The sequence below is a fragment of the Xenopus laevis genome, chromosome 6L (assembly GCF_017654675.1).
Source record: "Xenopus laevis strain J_2021 chromosome 6L, Xenopus_laevis_v10.1, whole genome shotgun sequence".
NCBI lineage: Eukaryota > Metazoa > Chordata > Amphibia > Anura > Pipidae > Xenopus > Xenopus laevis.
The window spans coordinates 69073767-69091641 of record NC_054381.1 but is presented as its reverse complement, the minus strand read 5'-3'; the positions used below and the strand labels follow the sequence as shown (position 1 = coordinate 69091641).

At 36.9% G+C, this 17875-nt stretch overlaps 1 protein-coding gene across 2 annotated transcripts in view; it reads right to left on the bottom strand.

Moving 5' to 3' along the window:
- Nucleotides 1–17875, bottom strand: part of slc6a20.L (solute carrier family 6 (proline IMINO transporter), member 20 L homeolog) — a 49304-nt gene that overhangs the window by 26584 nt on the left and 4845 nt on the right. The window contains exons 1-3 of one of the 2 annotated variants that reach the window (XM_018267609.2): nucleotides 12791–12981; nucleotides 4892–5032; nucleotides 3704–3795 (exon numbers count right to left, since the gene is read on the bottom strand). In XM_018267609.2, coding sequence (XP_018123098.1) covers nucleotides 3704–3795; nucleotides 4892–5032; nucleotides 12791–12920 — 363 coding nt within the window. In that variant the 5' untranslated portion in view covers nucleotides 12921–12981. Of the gene's footprint in view, nucleotides 1–3703; nucleotides 3796–4891; nucleotides 5033–12790; nucleotides 12982–17875 lie in introns of those variants that run through there. The other variant, XM_018267608.2, reaches the window with a different exon arrangement.

The window sequence follows — 17875 nt, the reverse complement described above, 5'->3', positions numbered from 1 at the left end:
CAGCCTATAGTCTCCCTTTTAAAAGGCTGTATCTCCATCTAGCTTTATATCATACATCAATACCTCATTCTAACGGTCTATAGGCAATGAAGCTTTTTATACTTAAAGACAGTGGGATTACAGACAGAAATGAAAGACAGTTTTTAAAAAATGCTCTGACCCATTCAGCTGTGCTGAGCCTGTTTCAGGAGTGTGGGTTGGAGATTCTCAAATTGCTACCAGTGAAGTGATCATCAATATGTTGTGATGTCACACAAATTTTTTTCATACAGAATTTGTCTCAGATTTCACTCAGATTTTGGCGTAACTACCAGAGGAGCAGTGGGTGCAAGTGCACCTGCCCACCCCCCTTCACTTGGGCCTGTTGAGTCACCACAGTGGCCCGGAGGCTAAACCATGTGCTTGGTGCGTGTTCCAGCGGGGGTGGGAAAGAATGGGGGGGGTGGTCAGCTTTTCCATAGTATTTAAAATTATGGACAGAATGTAATAAGAATAGCTGTGTTGAACTATTCTAAAAGTTGCACAAAGTCAATATAAGAGTGAAACTACAGCAATGTTGCATTAAAGGGATACTGTCATGGGAAAACCTGTTTTTTTCAAAATGCATCAGTCAATAGCTCTACTCCAGCAGACTTCTGCACTGGAAACCAATTCTCAAAAGTGCAAACAGATTTTTTTATATTCAATTTTGAAATCTGACATGGGGCTAGACATTGTCAGTTTCCCAGCTGCACCAGTCGTGTGACTTGTGCCTGCAGTTTAGGATGAAACTACTTTCTGGCAGGCTGTTATTTCTCCTACTTAACGTAACTGAATAAGTCTCGGTGGGACTTGGCTTTTACTATTGATTGTTGTTCTTAGATCTACCAGGCAGCTGTTATCTTGTGTTAGGAAGTTGCTATCTTGTTACCTTCCCATTGTTCTGCTGTTAGGCTGCTGGGGGAGGGGGTGATATCACTCCAATTTGCAGTACAGCAGTAACGAGTGACTGAAGTTTATCAGAGCACAAGTCACATGACTGGGGCAGCTGGGAAACTGACAATATGTCTAGCCCCATGTCTGATTTAAAAATTAAATATATTAAATAAAATCTGTTTCCTCTTTTGAAAAATGGATTCAGTGCAGAATTCTGCTGGAGCAGCACTACTAACTGATGTGTTTTGAAAAAAACATGTTTTCCCATGACAGTTTCCCTTTAAATTATTTTGGATGCTTCATTATGTAACTTTAAAGGGCCATATAGTGTGAAGAACTGGGAAGACTTTGCCATTAAGTTGTTTATTGTGCTATTTCCCCCTATTTCCCCTAAAAGCTTGCTAAAACCAGCCAATTTACACTGCTTTCTCAGGCTATTCCAGAGACCTAGTACTCAGCACTTTGCAATGTAGCATGGTATCCAATCAATGGCTAGGAGAACCTCAATGTGTTTTCTGTAACTTCTGATGGTGGCCATGGCTATTCATAATTCTTAAAAATCTATATGTTTTTGTGCATTACTGCAACAGTAAAAGAACCATTAGCAAGTCACATTAGCATAAAATGCCAAATAATTCTTTACATGGCTACTATTACATACCTCCCAACATTTTAGAAATAAAAAGAGGAGCAAAATTTGGCAGGTTAAGAAAGTTTGAACATATTTCTGTGGTTGTTTTCAGTTATTACAGTTTTGCTAATGAAGGTGAATTGCCCTTTAAGCTGTGAGTCTAAATTTTCCCAAGGGACTTGTTATCTTATATTGTTACAATTACTTATTTGCTTATCTAGAAATTGCTACAAAAGTATCTTATCTGCAGCTGTGGCTGTTCTGGGCTCTCTGCCAAAAGCCAATTAAGTTAGAAAATGTGTTTCTTTTTCTGGCTGTTCAGTGCACAGAAAAATGGGACTTTCCAGTACAACTGAGGGACTGCGTGTTGAGCTGTCAAAAGAGGGACTGTCCCTCTAAAAACGGGACAGTTGGGAGGTATGCTATTAGCATTAACAAAAATTCAGTTTATGCCGCTGATGCTGGCCTTAACATGCCATCCCTTTTCGACTAAGTGATATTAGCAGAGCCTTGTTCAAGTACGAGTGGGGAACACTTTGCTGTTGTATTGGTTCAGGTCAGGGTATTAATTATGTGGTTGTAATATGATTCAAAGCTATGAAACACAGTTCTCAGCAGCAACAGCATATGACCTGGCAAATGTGTATGATTGTGGTGGGGGGAATTAAAAAAAATATTTTATTACTGGAATTTTAGGAAAACTGAAACAAAAATTTGAATCCGGTGAAAAAATATTGAATAGAAGAGAAGAAAAGAGCAGAAGAATAATATCTATTATAAAGTAACATTCAAAAGGAATGCAAGTCTGCATTGTCCATAAATAATGTTGACAGTAACTTTAATTAGCAATAAACAAAATTGTTTTGGGAATATTCTCAATTCAAACAGAGTGTGCTCATAAATATTTGCGATTTTTGCCATATTTGAAAAACTCTTTTGGACATTTACAGTGTGAAAAAGAATTTGCAATTATGTTTGCACATGAAATACACCATTCTTATCTAGCTATAAATATAACCATGCACAGGGCAAATACTTTCACTGAGCAAATCATTCTGTGCTGCCTGAATGTTGTAAATTATGTCACAGCCACATGTTTACCTATGTATTTTATAAGTATTTAAAAAGGGATTACGATCTCAGTAAATTACTGCTTTCTAAATAAGGTCTGTTGGGCTTAATGAAGTCGTTTGCACATGGATAGGAAACTGGCTACAGGATCGGGTACAGAGGGTGATTGTTAATGGTACATTCTTTTCTTGGAGTAAGGTTTTTAATGGGGTCCCTCAGGGCTCGGTATTGGGTCAACTTTTATTTAACTTGTTCATTAATGACTTAGGGGAGGGTATTGTAAGTAATGTATGTATTTTACATGAGGATATGCTTTATTATGTAAGACTGATATTAAGGTAATATAAATGTCAATTGACAGCTAATATATTGTTAGAAAAGTAAATAGAGTATAGTGGCAACAGCCTGCTGTGCAGGCCTGGACTGGGATCCAACACAGACCCTGACATTTAAAGTACACAGATGCCCTTCACAGGCCCAATAAATAGAGCCTTTCAATTACATTTTTCTGCTGCGAAAGATTTCCAAGTTTCGATGACAACATGTTGTGATTGAAACATTGACATTCTTTTTGTTTGTCATAACTAGAAAACTCAAATTTTTAGAGGGAAAAAAACCCTCAAATTTTTCGAGATTTATTATACCCCAATGCAGCAAAAAGCCAGAATAAAAAAATCTGCCATCTCAGACCTGTCCAGGTCAGATATAAGTCAATGGGAGAGGCACCTATTTCAATTTGAAGTTTTCGAGGTCTGCATTGGGTTTATCATGAAAATCTGACTTTTTCAGGGTTTTCGGGCAAAAACTCAAAACATTCGAGCTATTTAGGAAAAAAGCCCGAAAAATTAGAGCAATTCAGAAAAAGGACTAAAAAATTTGATTCGGGTTTTCGCTTGTTTTTATCTAGTTTTTCCGCTATGCAATTAAATTGAATTTTTTTATTAACATATAAGCTAAAATCGGGCATTGGAGTCTTGGTTTTTATTAATAAAATATGAGATAAATTTGGATTTTAGCAAATAACCTCCTAAAATTATGTAAACAGTCATTAAACAATGTAAAGACTCATTTATAATATTTACATACCTGAAATGAATGAAATAGGTACCAGAAGGCCCAAGCATTTATAACATTGTAATAAATACAAAGAAAAAAAGACACAACCACACTGGCAATTCCTGTATAAGAGATGAAAGTTTAGTTACTTTATTTACATGCAATATACAACATATACACCATGCTGTATACAAACTTTTCAGTGTATTCCAAGGTGGTGCAGATTCAAAAAGAAATAATAAAATGTTGCCTACAATAAAATGTAAAATTGTATATCAAAGAGAGCCACAAGGTAAAATTTTGTGTACTGTACGGACTTACTGACAGTCTGGTGTTTGAATAAAGAAAAAGAAAAGGTCTTCTATTTATCTTTCTAGATGCAAAAGTGACATTTGATTGGGCTTAAAGGACAGCAGCAAATTTTCCAAAAGCTGCAAAATGTATCCAGTATATTTACCTCAGTTTGAGATGTCAGTGGTTTGAGTAGTTGCACTTGAAAAGTCAGCACAAATAGAACCCCTCAGACACCTGTGTATAGCTGCTCTGTAAATTGGCGCTCGGTAACCCAAGTTAAAAAAAGAACCAGAGTTCAAAAATGGTAGTTGTTTAAAATAAGGAGTTAACTTAAAGGTTTTTTATTACTGATTCTAATTTGCCTTTCCTGCTTTTTGCGCTGTAAATGGTTAATGAATGGTAGCCAGAGTGAAGGTCTGACTCAGTGCATACTTTGCATACTTGGAACAGAAGCACCAAGATGCTTACCTCCATTTTAGTTAGGCAAATAGGCATATAAAATGGAGGGCTTTTGGAGACAGGGGCAATTGAAGGTTTGCATACAAAAAGTTGCTGACCTTCTCCCAGATGAGAGGTTAATTCCTAAAAATTTTGTTCCAGTCTGTATCCAATCAATAATTTATGGTAACATGAAATAATACATGAGGCAAGCTACACGATATGCAGGGCCATTGCAACCAGTGGCAAAATGATATTTTATCCAAAAGTACTTGTTGAGCTTATTGTGGATGAAAAAATAGTCCCTAAGAAGTGTAGTTGCATTGGGCCATACGATCTCAAAACACAACAAAAACGTTTTAAAAAAATTATAAAAAATGTATGTATAATATTGACAAAAGTGAAAAAAAATAACATCAGCATTTTCTTATTTCTCTATTTCAATAGAAACAACAACAAAGATTGAAAATTAAAATAGCAACATACCAACTCCACCTAGGTAAGGACTTATCGTCTTCCAGGCCCCTATACTTCCTTGCCGTATAAGCTGTCCAACAGCTAATTCTAAATATAACAAGGGCATTCCCTCTAAAATTAACATAATCATGTACGGAATCAAAAACCCACCTGAAAAATGAGAGAAAGAGAGAGAGATGTTAGTGCACATGCCTGCTGTACATATATATGTTTATCACAATGACTGCACTTAGCATGTCACAAATTGCTGTGCAACTCTCTTTCTAACTATAATGTGATTGGAACAGTTAAAAAAGTCAGCCATTTTGGATTCTAGAATGGCATATAAAAAGGTTTAATATACTGGTTATCAGGTTTTTGGCTTAACTGCTTTATTTCGGACTCGGAGTGACTGTATAAGCAACCTTGTGGTAAATTAATTATGTGAGTGCTTCTTTTCACACATTAAGAGCTGTAGATAAGCACAAATTTTGGGTTTAATAAATGTTGGGTTTGTTCTGTTTATCTCGAGCACACTATGACGGACAACACACAGACTTTCTTCCAGAGTCATCTGGATTCTCTTTTTACAAGGTTTGTCCATATTTCTGTGTCTGACTGCGAAGGAGGGGCAGGAGGAGGTTCCTTCACCAATCCTTTTAATAGTAAAGCTTTTACAGTGTCTTAGTATTGACTGTTTGGCAGCTATTCTATCAGATTGTATGAAATGAGAGTTTCACGATTTCTGCCTCTCCTTATCAATGCCAGACACAGGTCACATCCTTGCAACACGATCTTGACAAACTGGCAATCTGGGCAGCTAAGTGGCAAATGAGATTCAATGTTGATAAATGTAAAGTCATGCACCTGGGATGTAAAAATATCCAAGCCACTTATACCCTTAATGGGACTGCACTACGCAAATCCATTATGGAAAAGGACCTTGGAGTCCTTGTAGATGATAAACAGAGCACTTGTAAGGCCCCATTTAGAATATGCCGTACATTTTTGGTCTCCATCACTCAAACAGGACATTATTGTATTAGAGAGGGTACAGAGAAGGGCAACTAAGCTGGTAAAAGGTATGGAAAATCTTAGCTATGAGGAAAGACTGGCCAAATTGTGGATGTTCACGCTGGAGAAGAGGCGCTTAAGGGGTGATATGATAACTCTGTATAAATATATAAGGGGATTGTATAATAATCTATCTAATGCTTTATTTACCAGTAGGTCTTTCAAGTTGACATGAGGTCACCCATTCCGATTAGAAGAAAAGAGGTTCCGCCTAAATATTCAGAAGGGTTTTTTTACAGTGATAGCTGTGAAGATGTGGAATTCTCTCCCTGAATCAGTTGTACTGGCTGATACATTAGATAGCTTTAAGAAGGGGTTGGATGGCTTTTTAGCAAGTGAGGGAATACAGGGTTATTGGAGATAGATCATAGTACAAGTTGATCCAGGGACTAGTCCGGTTGCCATTTTGGAGTCAGGAAGGAATTTTTTCCCCCTCTCAGGCAAATTGGAGAGGCTTCAGATGGGTTTTTTGCCTTCCTCTGTCTGGATCAAATGGCAGTTAGCCAGATTAAAAAAAAAAAGGTTGAACTTGATGGACATTTGTCTTTTTTTCAACCTTACTTATTATGTTACTATGTTACAAGCATAGCTCTTGCACAAAGAGAATATGGGTCACAAGCATGGCTCTTGCAAAAAGAGGGAGCTGTGTTTGGTGCAGCCCAGGTGGGTCTGTAAATAATCCAAGGAAGGGAAATATACAATGGCACTATGGCAGAACAGGAGATAGCAATACTATAAATTCAGAGAAATAAGCAGAAGCAGCACTGGGCCAAGCTGGGCAGTTGCAAATGCAACCTGACCAACCGTTACCTCCTCCTCCAATAGGATCACTGCAGTTTAGTATTAGAGTTGTTCATGGTTTTACACTAAGGGGCAGATTTATCAAGGGTCGAATTTCGATTTTATGGGAGTTTGTAAAAACTCCCATAAACTTTTTTTTTTAAAACTCAAATTAAATTTGGACTATTCTCTAGTCAAATAACACTAAAATAAACTCGAAATTCAAAATGTTAATTTTCAATTCGATCCTTGATAAATCTGCCCCTTAATAAATCTCACATTTTTAGAGAAATAAAAAATGCATACATTTTTTGAGAAAAATACGATTTGTTATAAAAATAAATCAGAATCATAGTGAATTGAACCCTTATTGTTGTAGGGCAGTGAAACTTACACTTAGATTTATCAAGGGTCGAAGTGAATTCGAGGGAATTTCGAAGTAAAAAAATTAGAAATTCAAAGTAATTTTTTGGATACTTTGACCATTGAATAGGATACTACGACTTCGATTCAAAGTAAAATCGTTTGAATATTCGACCATTCGATAATCAAAGTACTGTCTCTTTAAAAAAAACGTTGACTTCAATACTTTGCCAAATTAAACCTGCCGAAGTGCTATGTTAGCCTATGGGGACCTTCTAGAGCAGTTTTCTAAGGTTTTTGAAATCGAAGAAAAATCGTTTGATCGATGGATGAAATACTTTGAATCGTTTGATTCAAAGGATTTCATTAGTCGATTGAATGATTTTACTTCGACCGCAAAACGGTCAAATTCGGTGAAAAAAACTTCAATATTCGAAGTTGAAATAAAGCCATTCCATGGTCGAATTTCGAAGTATTTATCACTTCGAAATTTGACACTTGATAAATCTGCCCCTTAAAATTAGAAAGTATACTATAATTGACTCTCCTTGTAGTAATGTAAAATGTAGCTTTTATTGTTAATACTAAGACACAATAATGTTAAAAACAATTAAAAAAATAACATTCTTAATCACACATGGGGCTATTTAAGATTGCTCATGCTTTTTATAAGGAAATCGTGCTGAAAAATCTAGGCAATGTCTCAATTTCTGTTAATTTGCCCAAACTGGCAAATTGAGATGTTCTAAACAAAGGGGAACACTGGAATGCAATCGTAGCCCATTATATAATACAGTACAGTAGCATTGTTGATCGTGTTCCTGAATACCCTTGCTCCACAGATTTTCTGTTCCAAAAATTGTCTTCACCGTTGACCACAACACAGACTTACAAAATGTAAATAATATCCTAATGCATACAGTTAAATCAGTATTAGGATATGCAGTCATATCTTGCCTAATCTTGAAGTTGCAAACATGCAGAATAAAACACCCTTTTGCATACTTGTAAACAAATATTCGGTGTATATCAGTGTATAATTGTAGCATAATCATCGCAAACTAGTGAAATGTTACTGTGGTGATGCCACCAAACTCAATATACATAGCTGTTCTAGACCTGGGTTCATTACCTGATACCATAGCCCACCCAAGTGAGAAGAAGACAATAAGGAACACCAAGTTTACAAGGTCTAATCTATATGCCCTACCAGATGCATTGAAAAAGTCACAATTTTGCAACAAGTATTTTAAAAAGTGTGTCAGGTAGAGGACATAATAATACTTCTCTGTATGTACCACCTACGTTCAACAAACCAATATAATCCAATGCTAGGGTAAAGCCTGCAAGGGGTAAAGCTACATATACTTGTCTTCAGCATGAGTCTGCTGCCAATGCTGTAAATGAATCTGTCTATTGGGTGTGTTAGCATATTCCTACTCATGACCTAGAAACCCTTTTGGCAATATTGTCACTATATATATATATATATATATATATATATATATATATATATATATATATATATATATATATATGACTTATATTCATCTTGTTTATGCAGCTAACAATTCCTCCCTTATCTTACCTTTTAGCATAGCAAACTTGTGACATCACATGAAGGGGCAGATTTACCTAGGGTCGAATATCGAGGGTTAATTAACCCTCGATATTCGACTGCCGAATTGAAATCCTTTGACTTCGAATATCGAAGTAGAAGGATTTAGCGCTATTCCTACGATCGAATGATCGAAGGAATAATCGTTCAACGATTAAATCCTTCTGATCAAACGATTCGAAGGATTTTAATCCATCGATCGAAGGATATTCCTTCGATTAGAAAATTGTTAGGAAGCCTATGGGGACCTTCCTCATAGGCTAACATTGGTCTTGGTAGGTTTTAGGTGGCGAACTAGGGGGTCGAAGAATTTTTTAAAGAGACAGTACTTCGACTATCGAATGGTCGAATAGTCGAATGATTTTTAGTTTGAATCGTTCGATTCAAAGTCGTAGCAGTAGTCGATGGTCGAAGTAGCCAATTCGATGGTCCAAGTAGCCATATTTGACCATTCGAAATTCAAAGTATTTTTTCTTCTATTCCTTCACTCGAGCTAAGTAAATGGGCCCCGAAGTGTTTTGGTATTTCACAAGAAATTGCCTTTTTTAGGTTGTAAGATTCTGATTTTGTTTTGAATGTCTTGAGAAAGGACCTTTTGGCAGAGCTGAAACATCAATCATAAGTGAGTGCTCATTTTTATTCGGATATAAACTTCACCTGGATGTACCTGGGCTGTTTTTATCTATACCAGGAGTGCAGTACACACACACATATATACTGTAAACCGCACCAAACAGGACTTCATACAGTGTCAAAATATCAAAAATTAATTTATATATATATATATATATATATATATATATATATATATATATATATATATATATACCTATATAGGCCCTAGGGAGGGCCGAAACGTCAGTCCATATTCTCATAATAAATTCATTATTTTTTAAGTCCTGTGAGTGCTGATCCCCTCTTATGTATTGTGTGTATATATAAATTTATTATTATAAATTAAAAAACAGATCGACGTTTCAGTTCCCTTCAAGAACCTTTCAAGACTATCTGTTTTTTAATTTATAATAATAAAAGTAATGTTCTTTAAGTCCCAGTGTGCAACTATGTTATATATACAAATTTTTATATAACAAAGGCAAATAGATAGCATTGGAGTGCTTGGCCATTTGGAATATTTATATATATATATATATATATATATATATATATATATATATATATATATATATAATAACAAAAACATGTACACAGCACTCACTTTATATTGATGCAAAACTGGAATGTATTAAAAGCAGATTCCTGACCCAGATAGCAGAATGTTTCAGACTCCTTTCTCAAGCACATGTTAAGTGGTGATACAAAATTGTACAGCCCTTTTAAAGTGCAAAGCCCTTTTAAAGTGCAAAACAGGAAATCACTAATAGGATATGAAATTATCACGACTGCTTGGCACATTTAGTTAACCCTTTGATATCATCTAGTTCCTTCACCTCTGCTCCCACTACCTCTACAAAAAAACTACAAATCCTAATCCTTATTTAACCTGTTGGTGGCCAATGAATTTAACTGATAGATCCACCACACCACTTTCTTGCTCAATGCCAGCTCACATTTCCACAATTATGATTTGTATGGTTTTTTTTTTGTAAATAACCGATTCTACTATTTGGTTTCTTTTTTAAATTTTTGTACAGTAGGGTCTATTAACTGGAATGCCTCGATCTTGGGGTTTTCCAGGTAAGGGATCACAACATACCTATGTCTGCTAAAAATCATTTAATAAAACTAACAAGCTTGTTTTGCCACAAATATGTAAGCTTGGCTAGGATCAAGTACAAGGTACTGTTTTATTATTACAGAGAAAAATAAAGTGAATCATTTTTAAAAATTCGAATTATTTTCTTAAAATTTTACTCTATTGGACGTTGCCTTGCTATAATTTGGAACATTCTAGATAACAGGTTTCTGGATACAGGAATCCAAAACTGTAGTTGTGTGTGCTTAAAGGGGACCCGTTACCCAAAAAAAATATTCAAAATCCTATTTTATCACTTTAGTCAAACAAAATTAACTTTAATTACACTGTATAAATTATTTGAATCTTGTTTCCTTCAGTCTGGGAATTCAAAATGATAGCAAACAGGCAGCAGCCATTTTGTGGACACTGTTTTTAAGGAAAGCCTTGCATCATCTCAGATTCTTGTTTGTGCACCAGAATGGGGGACCTGATGTCCATTCCCATGCCCTGGCTACACAATTAAATGGTAAAGAGAACGGGGGATTGTGTGGAGAGCAGTGACATCTAGGAAGTGCTGAATGGAAAGTGAAAGTAATTGTGTGCCCCGCCTCTATGCCCAGGGCATAGAGGAGGGGCAGACAATATTTGATTGACATCTGAGATTTTTAAATGAGCTTACAACATTTATGAATGCTTTAATAAAAAATAGAAATTGGATTTCATGTTTAATTTGAAAAGGACTTTTATTATACAGATTTTTGTGTCTGGGTGACAGGTCCACTTTAATTAGGTATAAATTTGTACATTTCTTCCACTCTTTTCTCTAGCCACTTGCACTCAAGTCTAAGGGCTCTTACTCACGCGCGTTTTTACCCGCGCTCCCCTGCGTTCCGTTTTTCAGCGTTCAGCCGCAGGGGAGCGCAGGAATAGACGCATTTCATTATTTCAAATGGGGCTGTAGGCGCCAGACGCAGGAAAAATGCAGCATGTTGCGTCTCAACCTGCGTTCGGCACCTTCCTGCGCTCCCCTGCGGCTGAACGCCGAAAAACGGAACGCAGGGGAGCGCAGGTAAAAACGCGCGTGAGTAAGAGACCTTATTACCAGGGGCCACTGCTGGTCATAGTGTTTGAAGTTGGGACCAAGGCGGAAGCAAAGCTGATACTAAGGCAGAACTGATTGCAAACTGAAATAAGCTGTGCTACAGCACAGGTAAAAACATAAGGCCAGTAAGAAGACAGGATAAATAAAACAAACAGGGCACATGCAGGTTTAAAAGTAACAGTTACACCAAAAAAAACTTTTATTTTTTGACGTTACTGTTCCTTTAGAATTGCTTCACTTACTCTCATCTGGATGGCCCACTGCAGGCCAGACAACAAGAGCATGCAGGAAGGGAAATCAGTGCCTGGCCAATTTCTGTGGGCACCCAAGTCCCAGCACCCAAACATCTTACTGCCATTTGCTCGCAAGGCACACCCCCCATGCTGCCACTGCTCATTGACAACCCCCTACCAGTCACTAGCTAATTCTCCTCCTCCAGTTTTCACACCCTGTCTCATTGCACCCTCGACTGTCACCTCTGCTGCCTACCCCTTGTTCCAGACCTGAGGAAAAGTAATAGATGGAAAGAAAAACCAGTCAGGCGGACCAGCAGAATATGCAGTACTGTGAACAGAGGTAAAAGCAACATAGTGCTCCTACAGTAGTACCCTAGGCTGGTGCAGTTTTCAGCAGACAGGATCACTTGCCCAGGGTCTTATGTAAGCAATTATTTTCACTGGGGAGGTGTCTCATATTATAAACCCTCTCCCCCAATACTTGCTCCTTTTATTCTCCTTTAAAGGTAAGGTACAGGGAGGGCTTTAATGATGAGCTGCACTCATTAATGCAATGGAGCTGGCCACATTTAGCTGACTGTATAAGTTAATTCTAAGAAAAACCTGTTCTTTTTCTGCTTTTACTACCAACAATAGTTGCACCAATCCATACTCACCCCCTTTAGCTGGCATTACATTTAAAGATTTGTTTATTTGCCAAAGTCACAGTAAGAGTGGATCTTTGGCTGACTTGCCCATCCACATATGGGACCTAAGTGGGATCATTTGATCATTGCCTCATCACGTGGGGATCATGGGGGGTCTTTCTACAACATTGTTTTCAAAATCAGTAGGTCAGACCCTCCAAACAGCTTTGAACGTGTGCCAATAAGATCCTAACTTGGTTCTGATGGACAAAGCTGTAGTTAGAGGGACTACTTCTGCCTGCTTTTCAAATAAAACCACAAAGAGGGAGAAGGGGGAGTAGTAAAATAGAGTAATATAAGATTCATAAAATGTATTTTTCTAACACCTTTAAATAAATACCATACCCTAGTGAAAAAAAGCATTAACTTACCACCTCCATACATTTGACACAGATAAGGGAATCTCCAAACATTTCCTAAACCGACAGCATAGGATATGCAAGCGAACACAAATTGCAACGGATTATCCCACACTGGACGAGGTTTTTCCATTTTCTCCATAGAGCACCCCTTCTTTTCTATACTAAATGTCCCAGTAAAAAAATTCTAAAGTTCAACATCATATCAAAGGGTGCGTGCACTACTTATAATCTCTGTTTTTTTTAATTGCTAATCTTATTAACACGCTCAAAAGAATGCTGGTAAATAGATTATAGACAAATACAAAGCTTTGTCACATGCATGAATTTAGAAATAGTTTTATACTACACACATTCACCTTTATTTGATGTATTGGAAAGAACTGTGGGTTGTAAAAGAAGATCTTTGACACTTTAATCATAGTTAATGATATACTTTTAGTAATTTCCTGTATAAGTGTTGCTCCTTTTTGAGAAGTGAGATATGTAATGTCTATAAAGTTTTTATGAAAACGTTAGGCGCTGTATTACCTTTAAACATTTTACTTCATCACATATAGTTCTCTGAAAACTATCTATATGTTTATTGCACCAATTGCAGTTTAATAATTAGTCATTTAAAAGATTCCCCTAAAACTACTGCATTAGAAAATGGGCTGTATCCAGAATTGGGATTCCCTTAAAACTAGACTAGCATAAAAGCCACAGCTGCATTGCTACTCAACAATTAATTTATATGCATGCTGCAGACTGTTGTGGTTTCTATTCAGTATGTATCCAATTAAGATTCTACCAACCTGTAATAACAGATATTTATGTTAGGCCTTTCACAGCATGAGTTGGACACTTTCAGTGTTGGATAGATTTTTAAGTATATTTTCCTTTATTAAGCACATAGTTACATAGTTAAATCGGGTTGAAAAAAAGACAAAGTCCATCAAGTTCAACACCTCCAAATGAAACCCAGCATCCACACACACGCCCCTCCATTTCCTCACATAAATTATATATACCCATTTCTATACTAACTATAGAATTTAGTATAACAATAGCCTTTGATATTATGCTTGTCCAAAAAATCATCCAATCCACTCTAAAATCAGCCATCACAACATCAGCCAGAATCACAGAATCAGCCATAACAACATCACCGGCAGTGCATTCCACAACCTCACTGTCCTCCCTGTGAAGAACCACCTACGCTGCTTTAAATTAAAGTTCTTTTCCTCTAGTCTGAAGGGGTGGCCTCTGGTGTGGTGAACCTCTTTATCTTTAAAAAGATCGCCTGCTATTTGTCTATAATGTTCTCTAATGTACTTGTAATCATGTACCCTCTCAAGTGCCTTTTATCCAGAGAAAACAACCCCAACCTTGACAGTTAACCATCATAATTTAAGTCTTCCATCCCTCTGGAGCCCAAAACTGCACTGTATACTCCAGATGAGGCCTTATATTTGGGGGCAGATTTAGCAAAGGTCGAGGTGAATTTTCGAATGAAAAAAATTCGAATTTTAAGCTATATTTTGTATACTTCGACTAGGGAATAGTCCAAATTCGGTTTGAATTTGAAAAAAATTTGAAAATTCAAATATCGAACTTTATCATGCACTGTCTCTTTAAAAATTTGACTTCGCCCATTCGCCATTTAAAACCTGACAAATTGCTGTTTTAGTCTATGGGGGACCACCTAAATTGGTGGACTTTGAAAAATCTACGTTTTTGGGGAAAAACTTAGAATCAAATTCGATCGAATGATCGTCATTTGGCACGAGCACAGGACGAAGCAGGCAATGGGCGTTCCCGCAGGCAAGCTAGTAAGCGTCCCCGCTGCCTGCCAGGTAATTTCTTACAAGTACTTTCAATGCCCTCCACCAGGTCATTAATAAACCAGTTGAAAAGCAAAAAGTACAGAGCCCTGTGGTACTTCGCTAACAACACTGGTCCAATTAGAAAATATTCCATTTACCACCAACACCACTCTTTTAGCCAGTTCTCTATCCAGGTACAATAACTATGTTCCAGGTGAACATTCCTCTATTTAACCAGTAACCTTCTGTGTGGCACTGTATCAAATGCTTTAGCAACATCTAAGTAGACCGCATCCACTGCCATCCCACAAAATGAGGCCCTGCTCACCTTCTCATAAAAATAAATTAAGTTAGTCTGGCAAGATCTATTAAGCATAAAACCATGATGGCACAAACTCATAGTATTATGATTTGCTATGAAGTCCAGTATCTTATCCTTTATTAACCCTTTGAAAAGCTTTCCTACCACTGACGTCAGACTAACTGGCCTATAGTTTTGAGGCTGAGAACGGGATCCCTTTTTGAAAAGCAGCACCACATTAGGAATTCGCCAGTCTCTGCACGATGCCAGACCATGAATCCTGAAAAATTAAGTAAAGAGGTTTGGTAATCACAGAACTAAGCTTGCTAAGTACCCTGCAATGAATACCATGTGGTTCCCAGACCTTTGTTTATCTTAACTAGTCTCTTTTAAATTTCCTCATGTGTGAACCATGCATCATTAGTTGTACTAGAACTGGTACTATTAAGAAGGAAATCTCATTAACTGGTTCCTTATTTGTGTAGACAGATGAAAAATAACAGTTCTGAATCTCTGCTTTTTTTCCTGATATTAAGGGTCCCACCCTTTCCTGCTTCATTTGTTTACTATATACATATTTAAAAAATGATTTTGTATTCTTTTACTGCTTGCTGCAATACCTTTTTTCCATATCGATTTTAGCTTGTCTTATAGCTTTTTTGCATGATTTATTGGCCTCCCTGTACCTTATTAAAAACATGTATTTTCTTACCCACCTCAACAACGACCATGTTATGATCACTATTGCCTAAATGCTCCCCCACCAAATGCTAGAGATGAGTTCAGTATTATTACTACAAGATCCATTTCAATTCACAGCCCAGTCACGTCTTTCAGCCCACCAGGTCTCAGTGATACCAATTATATCCTAATTTTTAGAGCATGCAATTTACTCTAGCTCTCCCATTGTAACTCACAAACTCCATGCCAGAATACAACTACATTTCCTTTTGAAATTTGCATTATATTTTGAGTTAGAATTAGCCTATTTTCCTTAGTAAAATAAAACATATATTTTAGTAAAAGAAAAAAAAAGATTACAGATGTCCCAACTGCCAGTTAAAGGACAAGAACACCTTACTTCTCTGGGCTACTTAATGCTCCATTCTTTCCCTGGTCCTGGGAACTTTCTACTGCAACTTTTAACTCCATTTTCTTTGTAAATTTTGCCTGTGCCACATTCAAGTTTCGGAAGACAATGTGAACCTGATAACTATAGGCCTGTTGGTTTGGTATCTGTGTTAGGGAAGCTTTTGGAGGGGGGGAAATGGTGCTTTTTATGTGTGTAAAAAAAAACATGCTGAGCTTGAAAAACCACATATATACATTATGTCCTATATGTACTAAATACTATATAACTAAGTGGGTTTTTGTAAGTTTTAAGTGCAAACTTTTATTTTGAACATACAACAAGCACAAAAAAATACTGAACTCTGAACACTCATGTGTACAGCCCAGTAGAATATAATGAAAGCAATTAGATGATGTGTTTAGGTTGAGTACTTTGCTATAAAAGACCAACAATTAGGCATTGAACCCAGCTCTGGAATGTCTATTTTGAATCTGGTACGATGACAGCATGATGACATTTGTGCTCTGATGTCATAAGGCTGTAATGATCATGGCGCAACCTTACAGAACCCCCACTCTGGGTGGCACAGGACCATCACTACTGTGTAGAAATTCACACTAAATGTTGGATGTGAACATAAGAGTGTCTGATGCAGGAAAATTCTTCCGGTTTGAGGTATTGTATAGATCCTGTTGACCATCCACTAAGACAGACGCAGATGGTTGTATATCAAACGTAAACGGATTAGGTAAAACAAGTTATGCATGGGATATGTAAAACACATTAGTGAGGCACATATTTGGGAAAATGTTTAAGTCTGATGGCAGTGGGATTGATAATTTCAAAGAACAATAAATGAGGGACCAAGTTTTGGGATCGAGGGACAAGGGATCCTGAGTTTAATGTTCTTTGTAAACAGCCACTAACAGAGAATTGTGAAGAGGGTGTGCAAATTTCTTTTGTGCCATTCTTTTTCTAAGTATTTTTAGTATCCCTTCTGATAGCAGTCACATGAGTTAGGTTATATTTGACAACAGGAACATCAGAAAGGAGAATGGGGTAAAGACAGAGTTTATTTGTTTTATACACAAATAAATTGTGCTTCTCCTGCATAAGAAGAATATCAGATAGTCAGAGGATTTGAGGCTGAAGAAAACAGAGTTTATTTGCAAATAATTTATAAAGGTGCTCTACCAAATTGAGAAATACAGACAATCCTAAGGATAAGACTATGGGAACAGAAATAGATAGATAGATGGTATGGATCAAGAATAATGTCCATGGCAAGGTACATGAAGTGGTTGCAGGAGGCCACACAGAAGGGACTGGAAAACTATGAAATATGTGCAGGTACTGAAGAGCCAATAAAATCTTTACTGACAGAGTGAGTATAAAATTAGGAATATGCTTTACCTCATAAATAAACAAGGGTCAAGATAGAGGCTATGTTTGAAGCTGAAATTGTCAATAATATTGACATATTCATAAAGAAGGCACAAGTCCAGGTTCAGCCTTCTGTCCAACTGAAACCTGCCTAACTGCTTGCTAACTGAAATCTTCTATATTTATTTGGCTGTACTTTTATACAAATCTTAGGAATCCCTAAGGTTCCAACTAATTTTAACTAAACCTAAAGAGGTTTCATATACAACAATTTTGATGCTTTCAGCTGAGGCATGCTTAATGTTATGCTCAATTCCGATACTATCAACTTACACTTATACTGCCAGCATGGGAAGCTAGACTCTGCCAAACTACTATCTCAGTTGTATACATAATTTAATCCTCCCAACACACTCCAATTCGACAAAGCTAAACAAAAATTGCTGTCACATATCCCTTCACTAGAAGAAGACCAATGGAAGGAAGCCACAGATAACCTATAATATCACTCAGGGACAGAATGGTTCAATTTA